Genomic DNA, 24,495 nt, shown 5'->3' on the forward strand with positions numbered 1-24,495 from the left:
AGGACACCCCAAATTTAAAACACCATGTCTGTAAAACAGTGTCTTCCCCACAATACTTACCATGGGTCATATGTTTTCAGAAATGTCCTGGGGAGAGGACCGGTGTTGAGAACCTGGCACTTCTCGCCAATCATTTAGAAGGAAGTCCGTGAATTGGTAAGAGTCGCTGCTTCTCAGGGTCAGACATACAGTTGACTCCTTCAGGTACAGGGAGGATTCCTTAATTTATTTTCCAAAGCAGTCAAAGGACTGCCCTCGTGTCTTCCTGCATTTTAAATGACCATGAGTATTTCTCCTACTTCTGACAAAGCCTGCTCAAGGACCACTGGAAATTCAGTGACAAACTCCTCCGCCTGGCACTCAAGGCCTTTTTAAACCGAATTTCTAGCTTCATCTTCCACACTGGCCACGTGCCCTCCAACTTCTGTGTCTTTGCTCAGGCTGTTTCTGTCTCCATGTGAGTCTCCAGCTGTTCAAATTCCATCACGTCTTTAGTTCCCATCCAAAATATCACTTCTTCCTCGGAGAGTTTCCCACCCCACCCTTACCCTCAACACTCATGCCAGGATGTATTAAACCCCCCTCTAAAACTCCAGAATACTAAACGGGTCTTAATTTTGTTTTTGTTTTTCTTTGTTTTTTCACCCATTGCCAGTGGGCCGCCCTAATAGTAAAATATATGCTGGACAGTGTCTGAATGAGTGGCTTGTATTCTGGGTGTATTTGCTTGTGGGGCCTCAACTCCTCCCACCCTACTCTCCTCAAAGCCCCGGTTCAACTTTTAGATAGTCTCTCTGCCACTAATCACAGCTTTCCTGTCACCATAGCAACGGGGGAGCAGAGCCTCCTTTTGGAACTACAACTCCCATCATGCACCCAGGCCCCAGGGTGTCAGGTACAGCCTGAAGCCCAAGACCTGGGCCGACTCCCCGGAGCAGAGAAAGTTCGGGATCGAGGAGCAGAGCTGAGGAACGGTCTTGCTCCGGTCCCACCGCGGAAGTCCTGGCCCCTTAAAACCTAGCAGGCCTTTCGGGGCGACCTGCATATGGCACCATTACATCGGGCCTAATATGGCCGCTTGCGCTGGGACTGGCCGGGTGCACGGAGCCGGGCCGAGGTCCGGAGCCAGAGACTCTTCCCGGCATTCCTCGCGGGAGTGGCGTGGGCTCTCGTCCCTCATCTCCAGGTCCCGCGAGAGGGAGACTCTCGGGCTTTGAGGAGGTGAGACCCGGGGCTCTGCTGGACCGCGCTGTGGCTGGGAAGGGCTGGGAAAGGCTGGGTCGGGCGGGGTCATCCCCGGCAATGAACCACCAGCCTCCCAGAGTAACAAAATGTAGAGAGGAGCGTTGAAAGGACACCAGCCACGCGGCCTGCTTTCGAGAGCCCTTTGGATTGAGTACATCATCCGCTGTGCAAGGGATGTTACTGAAGACTTGTCTCTGCTGCAGTCTTAAAACATCAGACGGGGGCTTTCCATCACAGAGGCAGGGAGAAAAGGCTGCAGCACCAACAGAAAGCACTGTGGCAGTGTGTGTGTCTCATAGGTTTTCCCAGGGGTAAGGGTGGATGGTTCTTTGCTGAGCTGCCATCCTGCAAAGCTGAGCACCCTTGGGAGCTTAGCAAATGTCTGTTGATTGATTGCAGGTAGTATGGCCCAAGGCTTGATTGAGGTGGAGCGGAAGTTCGTTCCTGGGCCAGAAACAGAGAAACGGCTGCAGGAGTTGGGGGGCACCCTGGAGCACCGGCTCACCTTCCGAGACAACTATTATGACACCCCTGAGCTGAGTCTCATGCGGGCCGACCACTGGCTGCGACAGCGAGAAAATAGTGGATGGGAGCTCAAATGTCCTGGACCATCAGGTCTCTCAGGACCCCACAATGAGTACAGGGAACTCACAGCTGAGCCTGCAATTGTGGCCCAGCTCTATGAGGTTCTGGGGGTTGAAGTCCTGGGAGCTTGGGGTGTGACTGCCGTGTTGGGCCCACTGAGGCTGCAGGAAGTAGCTAGTTTTGTGACTAATCGTAGTGCCTGGAAACTGGTGCTATCCAGAGCTGATAAAGAGGAGCCTCCGCTCAGGGTGGACCTGGATACAGCTGACTTTGGCTACGCTGTGGGTGAAATAGAGGCCCTGGTACAGGAGGAGGCTGAAGTCCCAGCGGCCCTAGAGAAGATCGACAAGCTCAGCAGCATGCTTGGTGAGGCAGACAGGCCTATCTGTGCTTTCCCTGTTCCTCCTCTGGATGTACCCACTGGGCCAGTTAGTACAAGGGAGGGTCTTGGGGTTATTTCTGTAAAGGGAATTGTTGTAGCAATTTTTCTTCAAGACCCAGTTTGCTTAGGGCTCTGTCAAATCCTGTTTCCTCTTTTGCAGTAGCTCTCTAGTCTAGATTTAATTCTTCCTACCATCTCTAATCTATCCCAGTCATTCTAACTCATTTAGTCCTCATACCTCTAGTCATTTCAGGTGTCCTTCAGTTCCATTTGTCAGTTCTCTGCTTCAGTCCTTCAATCCGTCCGTCCATCCTTCTCCCAACTCCTATCCCTCTATTTTTAGAATTACATAGATTTTCATTTAATTTGTCCTGTTAGCTTTGAGACAGCAGGGCAAGCATTGGCAGTTGTTTTTTTTAATTTTCCCAGGCTTAGTGCCTTTGTAGACAGTTCATCCACACAAGTATTGGGTTGTGCATCCCATGGGGCCTTACAGCTGTTCTCACCTCCTCAGGAAACATACACTGAGTTCCCTCTTATGTGCTCAGCATGCTGACAGGTACTACCAATAAGACACTGGCTTATCATGGCTCCACCACACAGAATCTAGAATGCTAGGTGAATCCCACACCATGGCTATAGCTGCTCCTCTCCTTTTCTTTCTGCTCCCCTCGGTTTCTGTGTGCATCTCTGCATGTGCTTCATCACCAAGCTAATGAGCTTTGGCCCACCTAGATGGACTTTAATCTTGATTGGGGGACAGGAGCACTAACTGAAATGAGTTGAGCCTTGGCCAGGTAGTTCAGCTGGTTAGAGATTTGTTCTGATATGCCAAGGTTGTGGATTCGATTTGATCCTCAGTCAGGGCACATAAGAATCAACCAATGAATGCATAATTAAGTAACAAAAATCAATGTTCCTCTCTCTCCAAAATCAATAAATAAACATTTTTTTAAAGTTAAGAAAAGAAAGACATGAGTCAATACTCGGGCACCCGTTTTTATGGTGCCCAAATGCCTCTTCACTATTTGTCCTTGCTGGAGAAGTTCTCGTGCTAGGCTTCCCAGCCCCATTCCTGCATGAAATGACCCTTTTAGGCCCCACTTCCACAGGCCAATCAGGGAGTGGGCTGGTGGGTTACATAAGATGGTGGAGTGGCGCTCAGTATCCCAGTGTTGCCTTGGAAACAACTTTGGGGTCTGGCTGCATGGGCAGGGAGACTCAAAAGCATTTGCAGCTCTGTCTGGTTTTCTCCTTATTCTCCTTTTGCCTGTAGGTGTGCTGGCACAGGAGAGGGCGCCTGCCAAGCTGATCATGTACCTACAGCGCTTCCGGCCTCAGGACTATCAGCGCCTGCTAGAAGTACACAGCTCCAGAGAGAAGCCACAGGGGACTAAAGATGCTGACAGTAGCCTGGGCTAGGGCATCACTTCCTCAACAGGGAAGAGAACTCAGCCCAATGGAGTTATCCTTTGCTCACTGTGCCTGTCCCCCTACCACCCTTCCCACAGTGACTCCTCTCTTACCAGGTCTGTCTGCTCCTTCACCCTACCCTCAGCTATCCTTTGTCGAGCCCTCCCAGGCTGCATCTTCTCCCTCATCCGTCAAATGCAATCTGTGGGCCGCCCCTCTCCCCTGGCCGCTAAGCAGCCTCCATTGATTTCCGCTCGTGTTTATAGGATTTCCACTTAGCCGTGATCAGTAGTTAAGCACAGGAAAATCCCTTGCCACCCCCCTCCCTTGGTCGATGGCATTGATTCTGCCAGCGGCTCCTAAACCACCTTACAGCTGAGTTAGAGACGAGGGGAGGCAGCAGGGATTTCCCCGCCTTGGGGTGTGGGGAATAGCTGCAGGTTGGGAAATGGATGGGATTCCCTGTTGGAAATCTAGAAATTCTGCTTTGATCGTGCCACTGTGCCCTGCTCTGGCCGGGATGGTAGAATGCCTGTTGTGGAGTCAAATTTGTTCCCCAGTGTGGAGAGGGGTATAAAGAAAACCCTCCTTTGTTGAAACAGGTTCCTAAGGCCAAGGGAAGATACATACTTCATGTTGACTTTGCCTTGCTGTTATTCATATATGTTTTCTACCTCAAATATACACAAATAAGACTTTTCCCCCTAAGGCTTTATTGGGCTTTCATTATTTATGGCAGAAGAGAGCAGCCCTCCCACCCCCTAGTTTTCGCAGTGGCAAGCAGAGGACCAGAGCGCCATCTGCTGGTAGTCCTCAGATGCAGGGTCCAAGTAGCTGGGAACCCAGGGGTTTGGGACACATGAGAATTTCAGGCTGAGTGGAGGCTGAGTTACTGCCATGTCTCCACAGGCAAGTTGTTCACCTCGAAAACCTCCTGCACCGACTGACCAAAGTGGTTGTAGGTGAGACGCAGCTTTAACCGCAAGGGTGCCTAGGGGTAGGAGAGTGGAGACCAGGGTTAGTATGGATGATTTCTCCCTTCCCTGGGTCTTATCCACAGGGGGCTCCTGGAGCTCACCTTGTTAGGATTGAGGATTCGGAGAAGCTGGGTCATTGGAAGGCCACCCTGAGCTGGAACTGTGTCTCCGCTGGGAGCCTGTAGCTGCAGCTGGAAACTCTGAACATAGGAGGTTGAGCAGAGCTAGCTCGGTTCAGGCAAGCTCTGCGCACCCAGTAGTTTCGAATCCTCTTCCCACAGCTCCCCAAGTGTTCGCCTCTGCATGTTACTCCCTTCTCATCTCATTCCCACCCACCGCCTCTACTTAGTGGCCTTTTCTCCTGGAGTGTCCTGGCCACCTCTGAATCCTGGTCTCCTACAAACCTTGGGCACAGCGGCCTGGCAAACGAAGTGGGTGACATCACCCTCTGAGGCGTTGGTAGCGGTGACAGTGATTAAGAGCAAAGCAGGGGTCCCAGGAGGTCTGACAAAAGACAGATTCAGCTGTAGTCCTTCACGCTCAAACACTCTGAGATTTGGGATGGGAGCTAGAGTGGGGAGAGAGAAACAGCTCACTGCATGGGCCAAAGATGAGTTCGTTCATTTATTCAACAAAAATTAAGTGAGCACTCATCGGGTGCAGGGCACTACTTGAGATGTTAGTGACAAAATGGACAAGAAGTTGGAGCTGACAGTCTAGTTGGGGGAGAAAATAAACCAGAAAGCAAGATAATCACAAACTGTAACTGGTGCTAGAAGGAAATAAACTAGGCCAGAATAACTGGGAGGAACTAACTAAAACAGGAGTGGTAGGGGAAGTACCTGACATTTTAGCTGAGCCTGCTGACATTTTAGCTGAGGCATGAAGAAGGAAAATAAGTCAGTCATTTGATGTGCTAGGGAAAGACTGTTCCATGTAAAAAGAACATGAATTGCCAAGGGCTTGAGGCGAGAGGGTCTGAGGAGCTGAGAGGGGGCCAGTGGAGTGAGTAGTAGGAAAGCATAGGAGATGGGCTGGAGGGGAAGCAAGGCCCGCAGGTCAGGGTAAGGCATCTGGAACAAAGCGAAGACATCAAAGGGTGTCCAGGAAGGGACTACAAGATTTAAAGAAGGCTTTTACCTCCTACAATGGGGACGTGATGGGGGCACACAGCAGAAAAGACAGTACCTGAACCTCGGTCCTTGGCTAAGGAGAAGGCGCACATTTCTAAGCACCCCCAAGACATCTCCTGTTTACTGAGGCTTACCTGGGGCTGGGGGTGCACAGGGAAGGTCCAGCAGGTGTATTAAAGTGCCTTCTGGGGAGGGATCGAGAGCGGGAGGCTGCTGGGCATCCCCAGAAGTGCCGTCCAGGAGATCTAACAGATCCAAGAGCTTTGAGGCCTGGGGGAAAGGGCAGGGGACCAAGGCTGGGAACGGAAGCCCGACCAAGTTCTCTTCCCCCAGGGGCTTCCGGTCTTACCTGGGGATCTGTGGAGACAGGGGCTGCTTCTTTGCTTTCCTTTGCTTCCTCCTCAACGTCAACGTGATGGCCACCTCGTTCCACAAGAGGCATCTTTTCTAGGATGGCAGCCCTGAGGGGATGGAATGTGGGTGTGTCCCTCTGGGTGGAGCCTGTGCTTTTTACAAGGGGCATGTGGGGGGCGGGGGTAAAAGCATGGAGAGCCCAGGGCACATGGTGGGTTGGAAGTGCCCCTCTGATTGCTAAGATGGCACACTTGCTGGTTTCCAGATGAGCAAGGCCTGGAAGCCAGCTTATCTTCACTGAACTGTGGGTGAGGCTCGGACAGTGGATGAGGAGGGCACGGGTGAGGTTGAGACCCTTGTACCCAGAACGGGACTTTGGGAAGAGGACATTTGGAGAGAGGACAGGAGTTTGGGTCCTGTGCTGAGGCAGAGTGCCAACCGCACCTCATGTGGTCGTACTTCTGGAAGAGTGTGTTGTACTCCACAGCCCGCTGTTGCAGTTCCACGTCGAGGCAGCTTCCATAGATGGACACCACCTGGCGGATGCGGCTGGGCCACAGAATGGTGTGAGTGGGAATGGCAGTCTGCCTTGCCCTTCAACTCCATGATGTGGCAGAGAAGGGAGAGGCTCCATAGAGCAAGGAGATACCCAGGATACTTGGCTCAAAAGGAAAACCCTAAGGATTGGGGGTATTGGGGTGTGTGCTTGGAGAGATACTTAGAAAAGGTGGGCACAGTGAAAGGACATCTCCCACTGAAGGCACCAAGAAGAGGGTCTCTGGGAGGGGCTGGGACCCCTTCTTACTTGTTGTCCCCACGAAGCCGGGTGCTAAGCTTCATAAGGGCTGTGAGGGCGTATCCTCGGGTGGCTGGCAGGGACATATGGGACTGCAGCACCCCTTCCAGTAACGCCAACACTTCTTCTTCCTCCACCTTTGTGGGGGTTTGGGGGCACAGGTAGTGACCCTGGGACCAGTCCTGCCTCCCCTGACCAGTCCCTCCTCAGTTTACCCTCAATGCAGGTCTCACCTGAAGTGGCTCAGTTTCCTCACAGCTCCCCTCCAGCAGAAGGTCCCCGTATTCCCCAATGCACCAGGCTGCCACTTGCACCAGTGGTTGCTGCGTGGGATAAGAAACAGGCTGGGCCAGTGTCTGGGTCCCCTCCTCACTTCCAGACCCTGTGACATCCTTTAGGCAGTGCAGAGAAGGTGGGGCTTGCAGAGGTGGGGAAAGTGAAGGGTCTCGGCTGGAAGGGCAGTTATAATTTGTTCCCCCACTGCTCTGGCTCCTGGGCTTCCTCTGCCCTCTGGTGGTTCAGCATCAGAACTACACGACCTAACCAAAATGGGGGCAGGGTGGATGAAATGAGGGTCCCTCCCTTGAGAAGGGGTGGATGGTTTCTGCCCATCCCACTTAAGTACTATGGAAAGGGGGATAGAGATACTGGCTGGCATCTGTTAATTCACTCAGCATTTAGGTAATAATAAAATCTAATATGTGCAGAAAGCTTTTACTGATCTCATTTGATCTGCAAAACAGCTCTGGGGAGCGGACAGGGTACCAAGCTGAGTGCTCTGAGCATAAAGAAAGTTAAATTAGTCATCTGCTTACAGAGACTTTAGGTACCAAAATCAGGAAGAGAAGTCCAAGAGTTCTTAACTCAAAACAGGGCTCTGTCCTTGAATGTCTACTCCACTAAGTAGAGAGCTGTGATTTTGAGGGAAAAACTATTGGGAACCAGGTTTAAGGAGCCTGCGCCTGGGTGGTGGGAACAGTACCTGGGAGATGTCCTGTGCCAGGGCACGGTAGAGGCGGCGCACAGAGTAGGCGTGTAGCTCCTGGGCGCCGCCAATCAGCTGGGTCAGGTTGGCCACTGCATCATCCCGAACATGGGCACCCGCCTGGAGCAGTGAATGTGGCCAAGTCAGTGTGGTGAGCCCTGTCCACTCCCGCCCAGCTCTCAGACCGGCCCCCGCCTCACCGTTGTCAGCACTCGCAGGATGGTGTCTATGTGCCATCGCTTGGTTGGGGCAAACCTAGGGGACATGGCATTTCAGCCCCGGCACTGACCCTCCCCAGATTCTACCCTCTCTGCCTCCTGGGCACCTGTCACCTCACCTCTCTGCTGCCAGCAGGATGCCTGAGGCACAGTCTGCCCGTAGATCAAGGGGGCAGGACTCCAGAAAGCCTTGAAGCTCTTGTATCATGGCCCGCACGTTGGAGCTGTTCACCAGAGCTAGGCTCAGTTCCAGGGCCCTCCTGGCAGGAGGAAGATGTGGGTCTGTATGAGGTAGCCTAGGCCCTCCCCTTCCCCAGGTACCTGTCCTCTAGTCCCTAGTCCCCTTACTCCAGCTGCTCTGAGCTGGTCCAGGTCTTGGCCACCAGGAGCATGGCCCTCTGCCTTGCTCACCGGCTGAGAGAGGCGTCAGGTTCCCGAAGACATTCTACTACAGTGGGCCGGTGTCGCTGGACAGCACTGTGATCAGACTGCACTAGTCGCAGCAACGATGTCAGAGCTACGTACCTGGACAGAATGAGAGAAGCCCCATCATGCCATGGCCAGTGGCCCCCCCACCTCCCCGCATCATTCTGCCCCGAGTACAGGGATAGGAATGAATTGGGAGACTCCGGAAGAAGGAGGGCAGAGGGCCCGGGGCTCAGTGGCACAACGCAGCCAGACACCTGGAATATAATACCTAATATTCTTGTCGCTGTTGAGCAGGAAGCGGCCAAGAATGTTGACAGCTAGAACCTAATGGGAGGCAGAGGTTTGGGACAGTTAGGGAAGGAGCACTCTGCTCATTCAGGAGTAGGGACAGCCTGGCATTGGTCCTGTCTCCTGGGCTGGGGTGGGTGGGTGGGGCTACAATGGGAGAGGCATGAGATGATACCCGGAGGCCAGCTGCCGAGCGGATGTCCATGATGGTGAGCACAGTCTCAAACAGGACTGCGCTGCCTGAATTTCGGCTGGTATCTGTATTAGTGGCCACCTGAGTGGATGGGAGAGAAGATGCATGTAAATGGGGCTCTGTCCTCTCCTCAGGTCTCCACAATATCATTCAATACTCAACCCCCTAACAAAGTTCCCCTGAGCCCACACCCACTATGTACCAGGGGCCACCATACAAACTGTGTCCCTGTCCTCATGGAGATCACACTCTGGAGGGAAATGTGACTATATGGCCACCTCATGATAAGCTGTCACATTACGGATGCCCACAGCTGGTGGGACAGAGCAGCACACTTAACCAGCGTCCCTCCCCAGTCCCCTACCTGGGCCAGCAAGTCATTCATGCTCTCACTGCTCTCCTCGTGGTTCCGGCCCAGAATCCGAAGCAGACGAAGTATCTGGACCTGAGGTTGAGTTAAGGGTTGAGAGGGGGAGGAGTTCTTAGGGCAAGGAGTCCTGGAGATGAAGTGAAAAACCTGACATCGAGGAGAGCCTCGGGAAGGGTCAGGCTGGCTTCCTAGAGCCTCCCTGCCCCTCTGCCTCCCCTCTGCAGGTCCCTTGCACCCCGGGAGGGGATCAGAGGTATGGGAGGCTAAAGGATTTGGGGGCAGGCTGTTTTTTATTGTTACTACACTGGATTTTTTGACCTTCAGGCATACCTTCCCTCACCGGTCCTGGGCAGTCCTGTGTCTGCCACCCTGCCCAAGACACTGAGTCAGAGTCTTCTCTGGGAGGTGACCACTGGCCATGGGCTTACATCCAAGCTCTTGTTCCAGGGATACAGCAGAGAAGGATCAGCCCACCTGTAGGAAGGGGTCACTGACTCCAGATACGCTGTGTTCTGTGGTGTGTCCTGTTGTCACCAGAGTCCGGAAGATCCGTACCAGCTGGGGCACCACCTGGAGGGAGGCCACAGCCTTATCTGGGCATTCTTCCTAATCTTCTCAACTTTCAGCCCCCCTCCACTGCCCCTCTTTTCCTGGCCCAGGGTCTGTCCCTTCACCAGCCCACCTTTCGAAAATGCTTGAGGGCTGCAGGGCTTCGTTCGCAGAGCTCTGTGATCAGCGTGATGGTGCCCAGCAGGACGCCTGGTGTCAGGGCAGGGGAAGTGAATGCTGGGCCAGGGGCACAGGGGAGTCTACTGTGTGTTCACATACTACCCTTCTCTAATGAGTTAAGGTTCCTGTCCCATTTTCCACCTTTGGCCATGGCCAGAGCTGAGGCAGGGAATGGGCAGCCCTGTGGCCTTACCGTGGTGGCGTTCATGAAGCAGTTTGGCACAAACTGGGAGGAAGATGTCAGAGAGCTCAGGGACCTTTCGGATCATGTGCACGGCAGTCAGAACAGCCTGCAGAAGTCAGGGGGCTCAGGATGGACCTGCCACATGGCCAAAGGGACAGTTTCTGGAGGGGCAGGTGCCTGCAGTCCCACCTTCTCACCTTCTTGCGTACATAAGGGCTGGGCTCCAGGAGCAGTTTCTCCACCTCAGTGGCCAAGTCTCGGCACATCTCAGCAGAGCCCATGGTGCTCAGAGTGCACAGGGCCAGGCCTTGAACTGCCTGAACACCCTGGCTCAGGTCACTGCAGAGTTTTGGGAGGACAGTCTGTGAAGCCTCTGGGAAATTCAGTCCTTTCAGTGGCTACAGCAAGCATTCTCCTGGGATTCCTCAGTTCCCCACTCTCCCATCTCCCTGATCCCAAGTGCTTCCCAAGACCCTCTTACTTCTTGATGCTGTTGGTAATGAGCAGGTGGGCATCCTGTCTCTCATCCAGTAGAAGCATGGCACCCAGGTAGCCCACCCTCTTGTCTATGAACCTGGGGGAGGCAATCAGTTTCAGGCACTCCATCTACAGGGGAAGGGACAGACCAGGAAGGGAGAGGAGTGAAACCGGAGACACTAACAACTCTTTTCTATCTTCTTCCTTAACACCAGGCTAGCTCGTGGGGGCACCATATCCCATCACCTTCCGAACAACAAAAGGAGAGGCTTAGACGATTCAGAGTTAGTGGGTAGTTTCAAGGTAATAGGAGTTGAGGAGAATGGGAGAGAAGGAGGTGCCTCGAACGGGGCTGGCCAGAGAATGAAGGGTTCAGTACAGCTGACAACTAACAGGGATTGTCATGGGGGAGGAGATCTGCAGTGCATGCTGTGAGGGCTCAGAACATAGCAGTATTAAAAAATAGGGGCACGAATAGGTGAGCAGGTCCAAGGCCCTGCCCCACTAGCCTCCCTCATCAAACTCAGAAGGCAGGCATCCCTGACCAGTACCTGTCCAAAGTGGGCAGGATAGCCCAACATGTGGACATAGAGCAGTTTGGCCAGCTGGCGGTGCCTCTGCAGAGGGTCCCCGTCGCGGAAGGAGGCCCGGATGTGGGCACACTCCCTTTGGATCACTTCCCGCTCCTGGGCCTGGGTCTTGGCCCCGCGAATCTCTTCGATTAGATCTTGAAGCTTCAGCGAAGGCACCACCATCCTGGGCGGGGAAGGGGGGGGGAATACAGCCCGAGAATGGAGAGGCTTTTAACCCTCTCTGGCCGGGAGTGTCTAGCTTTTCTGTCCAGGTTTGCCCTGTACCAAGATCCTGAAGGCGGGGGGGTCTCCAGGCTACTCCACAATGAACTCACATTCACCTTTCCCGGCAGGTCTCTAAACCCCGCCCCTTTCTCCCCGCCGGAGACGCCACCACGCATGCGTCCCCGTCCAACCCGGCACACTTCCCTACTGAGCCTGCGCCGGAACCCCGCCTATTTGTCCCCCCTCCGCCCCACTGGTTCCCCATCCCTGGCTCAGCTGTTCCTTTCCTTCCAGGCCCCTTCACTAGTTCTTCCGCGGGGTTCCTCCCCAGGTTCTCATTTTAGGCGCCCCTTCCCCACAACAGGACGCTAGCCTCACCTGGCTTCTGGATCTACTCCGTTCCTGTCCCCCCGGCGTTTCCTGGTACAGGGCCGGGCGGGGGTTGGTGTTAGTCTGGTCCTTCCCTCTCCCCGCCCCCATCACGGGACCCCGCCCCTCCTGGGCCGCCCTGCGGAGCCGTCTAGAGTCGTCTGAACTCAGGCCTGAGACTGTTGGAACACTCTAACTACATAGGGGTCGGAGACTGCCTAACAGGCCTGGGGTTCCCCAAGAGGGCTTGTGGTACATTCTCACCACCCCTGCATCCTCAGAGAGCTTGGGTTTGAAGCCATCGCACCTCACAGGAGATGACAATCCCCCCCTTTTTAGAACTTTTTTATTAATATATTTTTTTTTTGTTAAATTTCTTTGTATTTTTTTCCTGCAAGACTTGGTGTTGGCGGCACTGTTGTAGTTTAACTTCAGTCCCAAATTCCATGAAATAGAAATCAGAAGTAAAGGTTGAGAGGAGAAGAAGGAGGGAGGCAGTCCAAGGAGTAAACAGAGCTTGACTAGAAAAAAGAAGAGGGGGTGTGTGGTGGGCATTCCCAGGCAAGGCCATTCCTTGAGGGAGGGGTTTGGCAGGCAGCTTGCCTCTGCCTCATGCAGGGGGAAGGAGGAAAGATCCCCTGGGGACCTTGCAGCCCCCTCTTCCTAGGGCTTCCTGCCCCCAGGGGAAAAGTTAGTGCCAGGGATCAGCCACAACCTCAAACAGGGCTCTCCTCTCCACCCACCTCACACCCCAGTTTGACTCCCACCTCTGCCCTGCCTGGAAAATGTGTGATAGATTGGCTTCCTGTGATCCCCTCCTTCTGTTTACCCATTGCACACTATTCTGATATGATGCAGGGAAAAAATATAACCCTTTTCGAGATTAAGCTTGTTACAACTTTTGCTGCCCTGTGAGTTCCTGTTAACTGGTCTTGTTCCATTTCCCAAAACTGCCTCCCCCAACACAACTGCCAGAGTTGGGGAGCGGGGTCCTTGCTCAAGTGCCTCTAACCCTCTAGTAATGTCTTCTTCAGGCCCCATAGACCTTAACCAAAGGCCACAAGTGAGTCCAGACCAACCAAATAAACTTTTAGGGAAGGGAGAAGGGTGGGGGAGATCAGTGGGTGGACTTGGCTGCCCTGGGCTCTTTTTTTCCTTTACACGTTGTTCTTGACATGGCGTGCCACCCTAGGGGGTCGTATGAGGGGCTGGCTGTTGAGGGAAATGTTGAGGGAAGTGGGAGATGCTAGGGAGTCATTCTAGCTTTCATTTCCCTTCATATCTCTTTCAGGGAAGGGTGGAATTAGGCAAGAATCTATCTCAGTGCTTGGAGGGGAGATAAGAACCTCCAAAGTCAGAGACCACAGCTGTACCTCCGCCAGCTTTTTTCCTAGGCCTCAGAGAGACACCAGGCCCCTGGGTTAGGGAGCCAGAGCAGCTCGACCGGTGCCTTGCCCAGTATGGTCACTCCTCTATTTTCTTCCTCCTTTCTACATAGCTTCCAGGAGACTCCGCATGATATCAAACCCAAACCCCCACCCTCATCCAAGTTCAGGTCTAAAGAAAAGGTGGGGAGGGTGTGGGGCAATGGTCTGACTTAGATTTGTGTGTCTCAGAGAAGAGAGCAACTCTGAGCAAGAAAAGCCCTTCATATGTAAACAATCTAGAGAAAGGAGGGGTTGGGGTGGGGAATGGAGTGAGGAAGACAGAGACAGATCCAGAATAAATGAGAGAATCTGAAAGGAGAGCAGGAAAGAAAAAGCAAGAGGCAAAAACAAAGGGAGACAGAAAGGAAAGGGAGAAGAGAAAGAAAGGAGAAAAAACAAGCATAAGAAGGAAAAGAGAACAAGGCAGGTCAAAGGAGTGAAGAGGCAGCAACCGAAGCCAGAATTAGGCCAGGCAGGAGCCTTAGGTGAGGAGCTGGGAGAACAGGAATGCCAGGCTGAGGTCCAGGAGGGCCACGGCTCCCACCACCAGGGGATTGGCAGCTCCCTAGAGAGACAGGAGAAATGCAGTCTCAGTCCCTGAGGACCAGGTCCAGCGACAGATCCCACCTTCCTGCCCTGGCCGAAGTGGCAAAGCTGGAGGGTCCCAGGCACCTCTCCTCAGAGGCCAGAGCAGGGGGGATCACCAACATTTGTTTTGGATTGCAAAATTCCCCTCACCTCCCAGCCAGGGCCACATGTTCCCTCAGGCTCCCTCAAGACAGAAACAGCCCTTCCTCCCTCCACTCCGCTCCCACCAGCACGTCACGTGGCCTAGGCAGAAGGTGCCTGGCCTTAGTAGCATACATTGATTGGCAGCAGCAGGCGGTACTGCAGTAAAACAGAGAGGGATGAAGGGGTGAGGATGTGGTTGCTAGGAAACAGAGGTCTGCAGTCCAATCAGAGTAGAGGGTTCTGGGGAAACTCCACCCCTCCTGGTTTTCTGACTTTTTTTCCTATTTCTCTTCTTCCCAGGAGAGGGAGGGAGAGTCAGAGTAGGGAGGGAACAAGCTTTTCCTTTTTTATTTCTGGGCCCCAAAGAGAGAAAGTGTGGAGGTGGGGGTGGGGGTGGAGTAGGAAACTGGGAGCTAGAAATGATATGGAAGAACAGGGAAAGATGTTCTGGCTGTATTGTTCATTATTAGTCTGTAACCTTGGGCAAGTTACTTTAAGTGCTCTGGGCTTCAGTTTCCCTTTCTGTCAAAACAAGGAGTTGGACATGAAGATCTTTAAGGTTTCTTCCAGCTCTCAAATTAAAAAAAATTTTTTTGAGGTAGTATATAGTTTAAGACTGAGCAGGCAGAGAGAAAGCTGAATCCAAATTAAAGTCCCTCCGGGTATCAGAGAGAGGTCTGGAAAGGATGAGAGGCAAGGCTTTGAGGAGAAGAGGGGCCAGAAAGGAGCTGAGACTCAGAGGGCGCAAAGGGGGATGGATGGAAGGTGTCTGTCTCACCGGCTGGGCGGGCCTCTCGGTCGCAGCTGGCTCCTCAAGCTCTTCCATCAGGCACCCAGCTTCAGGACCCCTTGAGGATGGGCCCCTCAGGATGGGTGTGGCCATGGGCTCAGGCGCCAAGGCCCCTGGGGTCCTCATGGGGGACAACGGCTCTTCATCTTCCCCTTCCTCCTCTCGGAGACTTCCGGAACTATCACTGCAGCCTCCAAGGAGTGGGGAACCAGCTCTGGGTCCTGGGCCCTGGATCCCAGCCTCATCCTCGGCCTCATAGCCAGCTAGTTCTTCTGCCTGCTCACCTGGGCATCCCCACTTCCCAGGCCAAGCGTTGGGGCTGGAGAAGGGACCCCGGTCCCCTCCAGGAGGCAGTGGGTTCCGGCAGGCAGGGGGTTGCCACGGTTGGCGGGAGGAGGCAGGACTGCTGGGCAGTTCAGGAGAGCCCTCTGAGGGAGTAAGTCCATTCTCGTACACCCCAGGGCTGTCTTCATCCAAGGGCTCTGTGTCAGAACCTTCTGAGTCCTGCCTGGGTCTGCGGCCTGGGGCAGGGATAGCTAAGAATGAGAGGGGGCCTAACTGGCCTGGGACTGCAAAATCTCCAGCTTTCTACCCTTGGCCGGGCACCTCCCAGGCCTTCGGTATTCCCAGGCTTATAGCCTCTCATTGCAAGACCCCAGTCCCTTGTCCTTGTTACCCTATTACCGATTCCCAGAACTCCCTATCCTGCCACCCTCTGTCCCCTCAGACCTTCATATCTTGGTTTTCCCATTCGTAGCCTCCTGTGGAGACTCCCTTCCCCTTTCCCCTCCAGCTCCCCAGGGGGCCAACCCCCCACCCCAGGCTGTCCATGCCTCACCTGGGGCCTCTAACATGGGTTGCAGGTCCTGGGCTATCAGTTTGGCCATTCGAGCAGCCTCCACAGCCTTCTCAGCAACGCTGCTGGCTGCTACTGCCTTTAGAAGGGCGTCTGCTGCCCTGTCAGGTTCCAGGGACAGGGACTTAGCAGACCCGCAAAGATGCTCCAGCCCCTGGCCCATGTCCCCACCACAGCACATCCCCCACCCAGCAGGGGAGCTGGCCTGCAGTTTCCTCTCCTAGACCAGGGCCGTGCCTAATGTCGTCACACCCTCCTGGTCCTCTCACAGCCTTCTACCATTACGTCCTGCAGTCACACTTCCCTTCTTTAAGCTGCAGGGCCAGGCCTTCCCCAGCTGCCCTCAACTCTGTTATTCCATTCCTGACCTGCTCCCTTCCCACTGACAACTGAGCCCTCACTCTCTTAGCACATCCCTCTGCAGACACACCTGCTTGGTGCTTATAAGCTATGCCTGCCCGCCCGCTTTGCGGTTGGTACCTCCTGTTAACAATTCCTCTCATACTCCCAGGGGTCACACAGCTCTCTGTGGGGTCCTGGGTGTTTTCCTGTACCTCAGTCCTGCCCTTGTAACAGCTTCATCCCCTGCCCTTGCTCTTAGCCACTCTTTCCCCATGGCCGGGGCCTTCGCCCCGCTTCCCCTCACTGCTGCTAGCCCTTACTGAATCCTCCCCCTCTTTGCAAATTTCCTGACATGAGAATCTCACACGTTGCTTTTCCTCAGCCTCTTCTGTTATTACATCGTTCCCCTCCCTTGCTCGCTGTGACTGCCTTCCACCCTGCCTCATCTTTCTGAACTCTGGACATGGAGTGAGGGTGGGTCTCCCCTTTCTGCTATTATCTATTTCCTCTCCCTTGCCAACATGCATGCTTTCTCACCACTGTGATTATACCTTATGGTTAAGCTCCTAGTCTCTCTTCTACAAAACCTCCTCCTACCCCACCCTGCTCCTTAGGTACAGGTTACCTTGAAGCATTATCAATCCTTTCCCTACTGTTGTTTCCAAGTCCTCCCTCTGCTGTCAGACTCTTTCTCAATTTTCCCTTCCCTTTCAATCTTTGCTTGTAATCATTAAATTAGTTCTGTAATCCTGACTTATATACTTGTCATGGTTCGAGATCCATGACTTCCTCTGGCCCTAGGCCTGTTTCATCTGGCCCAGGAAGGCAGTCTGGGTACGAGGGTAGGGAGGAGGGTGGCGGTGTCCACTGCAGACTTGGGTCCACCTGTCCTGTATGTACCTTGGAAGATATGGCCAGCCTCCTCCCATCCAACCTGGTGGGTCAAGGACCTCTAAAGCCTACTTGGAGGAACTCAGATAATGCTGTTCTTCCTTCTTAGGGCTTTCAGACTCTACGTGAATACGACTACCCCTGTCCTGATTCTGAGCTGGTCTCTGTTTAGGGCAGGGGATGAAGATCACAGTCTCATGTTACATCGAGTTCGAATGGCGATAAAGAAACTGCAACACTGACAAGGGCCTGTGTTTTTGAGTTGGGAGGGTATGGATGATCAAGTCCTAGGCAGTAGATCCAGTCTGTACTTAGGCATCAGGCCAAGCTCAGGCTACCTGGCAGAGGCACCTGCCTCTGGGGCTCTGCTGTTTCCATGGCAGCTCACAGCCAATCAGGTTTGCCAGGCCTGTTGCTGGGGAGACTAACCAGACTCCTCCCACTGCCTGATCCTGTAGCTACTGAAATCAGTTTTTCCTGCACATGCCCATTCTCTATCTAGCAGAAAGTGCTCCCTGGTGCTTTGCCTTCCCCGTTCCCTGGCTTAAGGCCCTGAACTCTAACCCCCCAGATGCTCAGATATGTGTACAGATCGACGTTCTCTGGCTCAGGCACGTACTCTGGATGTGACATGTACACACACAAGCACACACATCTTGTCGCCCATTACCAATCCTTTGAGGTGTATTTAGACATATCTTAAACTCTTATCCTCTGAAATAGTCTCAAAATTAAACAAAATCCTTGAACTGTGCCCTCCCCTTTAAATAAAAATCTAATACATAAAACTTCATATGGGTGAATTGCATAAATCAGGGACCTATGAATCTCATTACAAATGGATTTTTGGCTTTCTCTAGATTTGGGTTTTCTACTCCAGTAGTCACAAGCCATATGTAGGCTATTAAGCACTTAAAATGTGGCCAGCCTGAATTGAAATGATATACTGTAAGTATAAAATATACACTAGATTTCAAAGACTTAGTAAAAAAGGGGGATGTAAAATATCTCATTTATAATTTTATATTGATTATAGGTAGAAATGATAACATTTTGGATATATTAGTTTAAATAAAAATATTATTTAAATTCACTTCATCTATTTCTTTTTATTTTTCCTTATGGTTACTAGGAGATTTAATATTATGCATTTGGCTTACATTATATTCCTACTGGACAGCACTGCTTTAAATAACAAGATTCCTGATGCATGGAAATGCAATCTGATTTACAGAAAAAAACAATTTCATTTACTGGCAAGTCTCCTCCCCTGAAATCTTTATCACTGGGTAAAGAACGGGAGGCAGAGGAGGTAAAACTAAGAGGGGACTCTCTTTTTAGGTGGAGAGGTCAGCTGTACAAACTAGACCTCGCCAAGACCCCAGGTTTTAATGATACCCGCCTGTGGGCAGGCTGGGCTGTGGTTAGGAATACACCCTCCGGCCCCCTGCCCAGGGCTGCTGCTCTCTGCCTGAGGCCTGGAGGCTGGATTAGCAGCAGGAAGAGGAAGGCTAGGGACGTGCCTGAGTTCTAAGAGGTTTCTGGGCCTGCAAAAGGCAGCGCTCATTGCATCCCACTTACAATGACACATGTCCCCATAAAGGACAATGAGACACGCTTAAAATCTAACATGGCTTCCCTCAAATACCCAGCCACTCACAGTTACACCTATATCCACCTGTAGCCTCAGACATAAACACTCCGAGCACTCAGGACTACAACTGCCTGGCCTTTGGCCTGCTCTTCCCCACTGGGCCCTAGGCCACGCGTCCCGATCCTCTTTTAGGCACCAACCCCCTTCCCTGTCCCGAGGGTATCTTCTCCCCTTAGCCCAGCTTTGGCCTCTGCACCCGATGCCCACCTGGCAGCGGCGATCTCCTGGCGCTGGCGTGCAGCGCTCACTGCTCGGCGGGCGCCTTCGACAGCCCTGTCCACCTTCTCCTTGACTTTGCCCCGCCGAAGGGCCAGCGGCAGGAGGCTGCGCACACGCCCCCCGTGCACCAGCCTGTTGCGCTTGTACTTGCCCTCTTCACGGGAGCCGTCGGGGCGGGTGGTGCGCCCGTAGCCGTGACGCCGGTTGCCCAGCCACTCGCCCTCGTAGCGAAGCCCGTTGGAGCGTTGGCTTACGCCGTAGCCGCTGCGCCGGTCGGCGCGCCATTCGCCCGCATACACCTCAGTGGCTGAGCCCTCGATGAGGGCAGGCGGCGCTGGGGCTGGGGTCCCGCTGGCCTCGGAGCCCGGGGGTCCTGTACTGCCCACCTCGCTGCTCACCTCGCTACGCAGGGATCCCCGCTTGCTGCCCAAGGAGCTGCGGCGCCCGCCCGCGCGGAGCCCGCTAAGCAGCAGCGAGCGGCGAAAGAAGCCGCCGGCCGCGGGGGTGCGCTTGCGGGAGGACGCGCCGTCAGCGTCTCCGGGCCCGGCCAGCACGAAGCCTCCCCGTGAACCAGAGGCCGGGCTGCCCCCCTCGTCGCCTGGCAGGGGCAGGGGCGGGGGCGGCGTTGGGGGGTCGCTGTGGCCCGAGTCCAGAGAGGTGCGGCGGGGCGAGCGGAGCAGCGCCGCCTGATGGTAGGGCACGCTCTGGCGCACCCCGTAGCCGTGGCGCTTCCCGGCCTGCCACTGGCCCTGGTAGGTGCCTGCAGACGGGGTAGGAGGGGGAGAAAGTGTCAGGACCTGCTGCTCCTTGCACCCCAGGCTCCAAGCACCCCTGGAAGCCTTAGCGTGGAGGTCGGGAAAAGGCACTAGGGCTGGCGACAGGCCAGGTTGGGTGGGAAGGTGTGGAAAAGCGGAGTAAAGGAAGACAAGTAGCAGGAGATCTGTGGATTTGGGCAGTGCAGGTAGACAACAGAAAGGGGAGAAGCAGGCAGGCTGGGGTGTGTGGAGGACAGGCAGTCCGGAGGGTGTGAGGGACAGGCTGACTGGGTGTATAAGAGAGCCATGTGACAAACAGGGCTAGGATGGGCCAAGCCGACTGAGGAAATGGGAGGGGACAGGCAGAGCAGAGGTGTTAGGGACAGGTGGGGCAGGTGTGTAGGACCGGCAGAGGAGAGGGGTGTAACAGGCTGGCAGATGGGGTGTGTGAGGGTCAGGCGGATGGAGGGGGGATGCGGCGGTGAGGGACAGGTAGATTGGGGAGAGAGAAAAGCAGGCTGGGGGCAGACAAATGAGCAAGGCGTGTGCCATGGTGGGAGGAGAGGGCAGGAAGACGGGCGCAGGGGTGCGTGTTGATGGGGATGGCGTATGGGGAAAGAGCGGGGTGTGGGGGTGGGGGTGGGCTATGGCGGGGGAAGGCATACGCGGGCCAGACCGACTGGGAGGCGTACGCGGACGAGCAGACAGACAGTAGTGGGCCGGGCCCCGCACCTCCGTCGGAGTAGGTCTCGGTGCCGTAGCCGTCCTGGAAGCCGTCCTTCCAGAGCCCGGCGTAGCGCAGGCCGGACACGCTCTCCCACACGCCGCTGCGCCCCTTCAGCCCGCCCAGCCACTCGCCGCGATACGTCCAGCGGCTCTTGCGCTCCACGCCCAGCCCTTCACGCTTGCCCTGCTGCCAGTGGCCCTGGTAGCTGTGTCCGCCGGGCCCCGTGAAGACGCCCAGTGACTCGAAGCCGTGTGCCCAGCAGCCGCTGTACTCGCCCTGGGCGCCGGGCCCCGTGCACACGCCGTAGCCATGTGCCCGCCCCGCCTCCCAGCCCCCCACGTAGCAGCCCCCGTCGTCAAAGTCGAACTTGCCCCCGGGGGACATGCATGTAGTTGGCGCGGCCTCAGCCCCCCGGCGGCTCAGCGCATCCTGGGGCTGGAGAGCCGGCTGGGGGCCTGGGAGCCGGGCGAGGCCTGGGGGCGGGGGCAGTTAGACCGGGGCCGGGCGGGGGGGCCCCAGCGCGGGCTGGCAGGGCCGGACCCTCATCCTGAGTGGCTGCGGAGAAAGAGGGGGGAAGTGGTGAGCGAGGCCCCTCCTCTTTGCCCGCGGCTCCTTGGCCCAGTGGCTCCGGGGCATCAGCACCGCCCTCAACCCCCCCACCTTCGGCAGCATCTTACAGCCGCTCCTAAGCTTTGGAGGCACGGGGGCTCCTCCACTCCTCCATTCTTGTTAAGGGCTCCTCCCATGACTTGAGGTTCCCAACCCCAAGCGGGAGTCCCACTTCTCCAATCTAGAACCCCAAAGTGTCGAGTGTAGATGGCAGTTTGGGGGGGGGGGGGAGAATCATGAGAGGGGGCTGGGCAGAGTCTTAGGCCATCGCTCCCTTGGCTGCTGTCTGCTGTCAGAACCCCTGTCCCGATTCTTTGGCTTCCCAGGCAAAGGGTGGGGGACGCGGGTTTGAAGATGTAGCGGGGAGATCTGAGCAAGGTGGGCAGAGGGTTCGGTGGGGGAAAGGATGGGGATGGGAGAAGGCTCTGCAGGGCAAACGCGGGGGTAGGGATGGGCAGACAGGCAGGGGGCAGTGGGTAGGTTACTCACCATGTGGGCTGGGGCTCAGGCTGCCTCCGAGGCACGGCGTCCATGGCAGGATACCTCCACTCCCACCTCGCCCGACAAGCCAAGCCCCCTCCCCTTCCGGAGAGACTGCTCCAACCCAGAGAGCGAAGATGGGGGAGCTGTAGGAGAGAGTCCCCCTCTCCCCAGCTGGAGGACCAGGTGGTGTGTGTGGGGGGGCGGGGGGGCGGCGAGGTAGTGGCAGGGGTGGGGGAAGATGAGAATAGTGTGGGGAAAAAATTCTGCCTTGGATAGAGATAGGGAAGAGGAGCGGGGAGCTGGTCGGGAAGGGAGAGGGGACTACCAAGAGGGGGTGTTTTTATTATATTTTTTCTTCTTATGGTTGGGAGAGAAAAAAAATATCAAAATTCCGATTCCATCCCAGCACAAATCAATGTTTGCTCCATCCCAGCATCACGGGGTAGGCTGGGCCAGGCAGATTTAAAGGGGCAGGGAGAAGACAGGAGAGGAGAGGATGGGGAGAGGAGACAGAAGAAGAGACGGGGGCGTTGAGAGCGGTGTGGGGGGGGGGGCGGGGGGAATGCCCAGGCAGGGAAGGAGGGATGCCTGATAAACCTGCTGTGAGGGCAGAGGCAGGTAGATGGGGGAATGAGAGGCACAGAGACCCCCACGGTGGAAAAAAACCCTGGGATTCTGGCAGGGAGTGGGGTGAGGCTGAGGGGAGGGGAGAAGAGTAAGGGGGAGGAGACTGAGCTGAAGATGGGGAGGCTGGTGGAGACCAAAGCCAGGCGGAGGAGGAGAGATGCTGGCGAGGCCAGGAGAGGGCGAGAGGAATACAAAGAAAGAGGGGCAGGGGTGAGAGCTGAAGAGGCAGACACTGGCTGAGAGGGAGGAAGGGAGGGAGACCCATCCTGAGGCTGGTGAAGGATGGCAAAGTAGAGAGAAGCAGGGGAGGAGGAGAAGGAGGGAGAAATATATACATATATATGGAGGGCGGGAGGGAGGGAGGGAGGGAGGCAGGGAGAGAAGGGGGGAGAGAGAGAGAGAGAGAGAGAGAGAGAGAGAGAGGCTTGTGAAGGGAGAAAGCAAGCTCTGCATGGGGAAGGGCAGATGTGGGCATAGAAATCCAGGCAGGAAGAGCCCAAACAGATGCTGGAGGGCTGGGAGTGGTGTTTGTGGGGCTTTGGGGAGAAGGATGAACCAGCCAGTTGGCAGGAAACCTTTGATACCTGTGTTCACCAAGTCCACCGTCCTCCCTAAGAAGTGACTACAGGGGGACCAGGAGGCCCCACCTGCACTTTCTGAGGAAGCTTGAAATGGGGCCCTGCCAGGAAGCCTGGCACCAACAGTGTGTTTCCAGGCCTCGCTATCCTTCACCCCCCACCAATTATTTCTCCCTGGGTAGTTCCTCTGAAGGCGGAGGGCTGGCATGAGGGCATATTGTTTTTGGATGGGAAGTAGGAGGTCATGCTTGGTGGTGCCTTGAAGGTCCTGGGGCTTCAGAGTCTTCTCTTTGGCAAACCTAGAGGCAAAGGCACATAGGCATGTTTGGATGGGCCCTTATTGAGGCAAGACCCCCTGTAGCCTAGCACCCCTCCCTGACTATTTACCAGAAAGGTGGCACATCGTGGGCCTTACTGTTTACAGCTGGAAATAGGCACATACTCTCTTCCCTGCCCCCTCAGCTGACTTAGATGCTGCATCTATGCTGCCCGTAAGCATTTAGGAAGAGGACACTGTCCAATTACCCTCAACGGCATAAATAGTCAAATGCACTCAGTTGCTTTTATTTTCATACAAGGTTTGGTTCACCCCATCATTTTACAGAGAAGAGAGCTGAGGCCCAAAAGGGGAAGTCACTCACTGGAGGTCACACAGCAGAAGTGGCAGAGCTAGGATTAGAACACTAGACTTCAGACCTTTCGAGCCCCGTTATTCCTCCCAGGATTCCATGTACTTAAGAACCTCCCTTATATTCAGGAGCTCCATTTTGAATACTTTGGTAAAATAAAAAGCATGAGGTTTGGAATCAACAGTGCAAATTTCCCTTGCACTTTGATACCCTAAAGGTGGATATGATGATGTTGGAGAAACATTTTAAGCCCCTAGGGCAGGGACCACATTTTAGTTCTTAGTATGGAACAGGGCAGCTATGGGTCCACTTGGGACAAGATATCTGTGGTGAAAACGTTCCTTCCTTCCTCCCTCCCTTCCTCCTTCCATTTATCAAACATTTGCATAGTTTACTGTGGACCAGGCACATTGCCAGTGGCTAGAGATACAGTGGTGAACTCTGTGGTGCCTGCTCTCGTGGAGCTTACTATCTAGCTGTGAAGACAGGCAAGTAACAAGCAATTCTAGTGCAGTTAGTGATATGATAGGTTCATGGGGTGGAAATAGGGAATAGGGATGGAACCTAACTTATGCTGACTCCTGGTGCAAGAGGCATTTAAAATCCAGAAAGGCATTCTGGGGGCAGGCCCAGCTGCATCACATGGCGCACTCCTAGATATTCAAGCCTTCCTTCTCCACGCAGTGTTTTGTCCTGCTCAGGCCTTCATAGTCTCCTTTTCTCCAAGAAAAAGGAAAACAAAAAAGGAAAAACCCGTCTATGGGCCTGGTGAGCCCTGTGCCCTATTCTTTAGGGAGGAAGTGGCAGGGGGAGTGGACGGTAAGAGTGACACCTTGTTGGTAGAGTGACTCTATGCTGCATTCTGAGCTGCAAATCAAGGTGTGTGGGGTCTGATGAAGCCCTGAAGAGTCACCGACAGGACTGTGCCAGCACATGTGCAACGTAGAGTCCCAGCCCTGCCGTAGCTCCCTGAGTGAGGCAGTTCTTCAATTCCCCCCCTCTGGTCTGTTCCTACAGGTCCTACGTAGTCTATTATTTTGGGGCAGAATCCCTTTTTTTATGAGGGCATACAAGTTTGTTTTGCTACAATTTACCAATGTCCGTGGGTCACAGAAAAGGGAGGCAGCATTAAAAGGAGCGGCTCTGTGCTCGGAGCCAGGCACTGTGTGTGGCACTCCACCTGCATTCCTTCATTCAGTCCGCGCAACAAAACTGTAACTGTGAGCAGCCCAGGCTGGAGCCCAAGAGCTGG

At 54.6% G+C, this 24,495-nt stretch overlaps 3 protein-coding genes across 5 annotated transcripts; 1 reads left to right on the plus strand and 2 right to left on the minus strand.

The window, feature by feature from the left end:
- Positions 1-919: 919 nt before the first annotated feature.
- On the plus strand, positions 920-4,446 carry THTPA (thiamine triphosphatase). The gene is made up of 3 exons (XM_054577841.1): positions 920-1,221; positions 1,645-2,196; positions 3,489-4,446. The coding sequence occupies exons 2-3, from the start codon at positions 1,650-1,652 to the stop codon at positions 3,632-3,634; spliced, it is 693 nt and encodes a 230-aa protein (XP_054433816.1). The 5' UTR covers positions 920-1,221; positions 1,645-1,649; the 3' UTR covers positions 3,635-4,446.
- Positions 4,447-4,514: 68 nt separating this feature from the next.
- Positions 4,515-11,995, minus strand: AP1G2 (adaptor related protein complex 1 subunit gamma 2). Of its 2 annotated transcripts, XM_054577839.1 has the most exons (22): positions 11,934-11,995; positions 11,310-11,514; positions 10,763-10,887; positions 10,479-10,620; positions 10,291-10,387; positions 10,051-10,127; positions 9,843-9,938; positions 9,363-9,443; positions 8,981-9,079; positions 8,786-8,841; positions 8,500-8,613; positions 8,208-8,348; positions 8,071-8,125; positions 7,868-7,990; positions 7,119-7,208; positions 6,895-7,022; positions 6,534-6,638; positions 6,085-6,196; positions 5,870-6,005; positions 5,007-5,170; positions 4,704-4,802; positions 4,515-4,616 (listed from the first exon to the last, which is right to left on the minus strand). In XM_054577839.1, exons 2-22 carry the CDS (start codon positions 11,511-11,513, stop codon positions 4,515-4,517), a joined length of 2,346 nt encoding a protein of 781 aa, XP_054433814.1. In that variant the 5' UTR covers position 11,514; positions 11,934-11,995. The 2 variants fall into 2 exon arrangements, with proteins under 2 accessions (XP_054433814.1, XP_054433815.1); XM_054577840.1 differs by lacking the exons at positions 10,051-10,127; positions 10,763-10,887; positions 11,310-11,514; positions 11,934-11,995 and having other exon boundaries at positions 10,479-10,588.
- Positions 11,996-12,253: 258 nt separating this feature from the next.
- JPH4 (junctophilin 4) lies at positions 12,254-20,795 on the minus strand. 2 transcript variants are annotated; one of them, XM_054577748.1, is made up of 5 exons: positions 20,323-20,795; positions 18,824-19,595; positions 15,712-15,830; positions 14,862-15,394; positions 12,254-13,916 (listed from the first exon to the last, which is right to left on the minus strand). In XM_054577748.1, exons 1-5 carry the CDS (start codon positions 20,699-20,701, stop codon positions 13,833-13,835), a joined length of 1,887 nt encoding a protein of 628 aa, XP_054433723.1. In that variant the 5' UTR covers positions 20,702-20,795; the 3' UTR covers positions 12,254-13,832. The 2 variants fall into 2 exon arrangements, 1 of the variants encoding a protein (XP_054433723.1); XR_008529503.1 differs by lacking the exon at positions 12,254-13,916 and having other exon boundaries at positions 15,274-15,394; positions 15,712-15,825.
- Positions 20,796-24,495: the final 3,700 nt, after the last annotated feature.

This window comes from Pteronotus mesoamericanus, unplaced genomic scaffold, assembly GCF_021234165.1.
Source record: "Pteronotus mesoamericanus isolate MK-2021 breed Mesoamerican mustached bat unplaced genomic scaffold, CSHL_Meso_final contig_46, whole genome shotgun sequence".
NCBI classification, from domain to species: domain Eukaryota; kingdom Metazoa; phylum Chordata; class Mammalia; order Chiroptera; family Mormoopidae; genus Pteronotus; species Pteronotus mesoamericanus.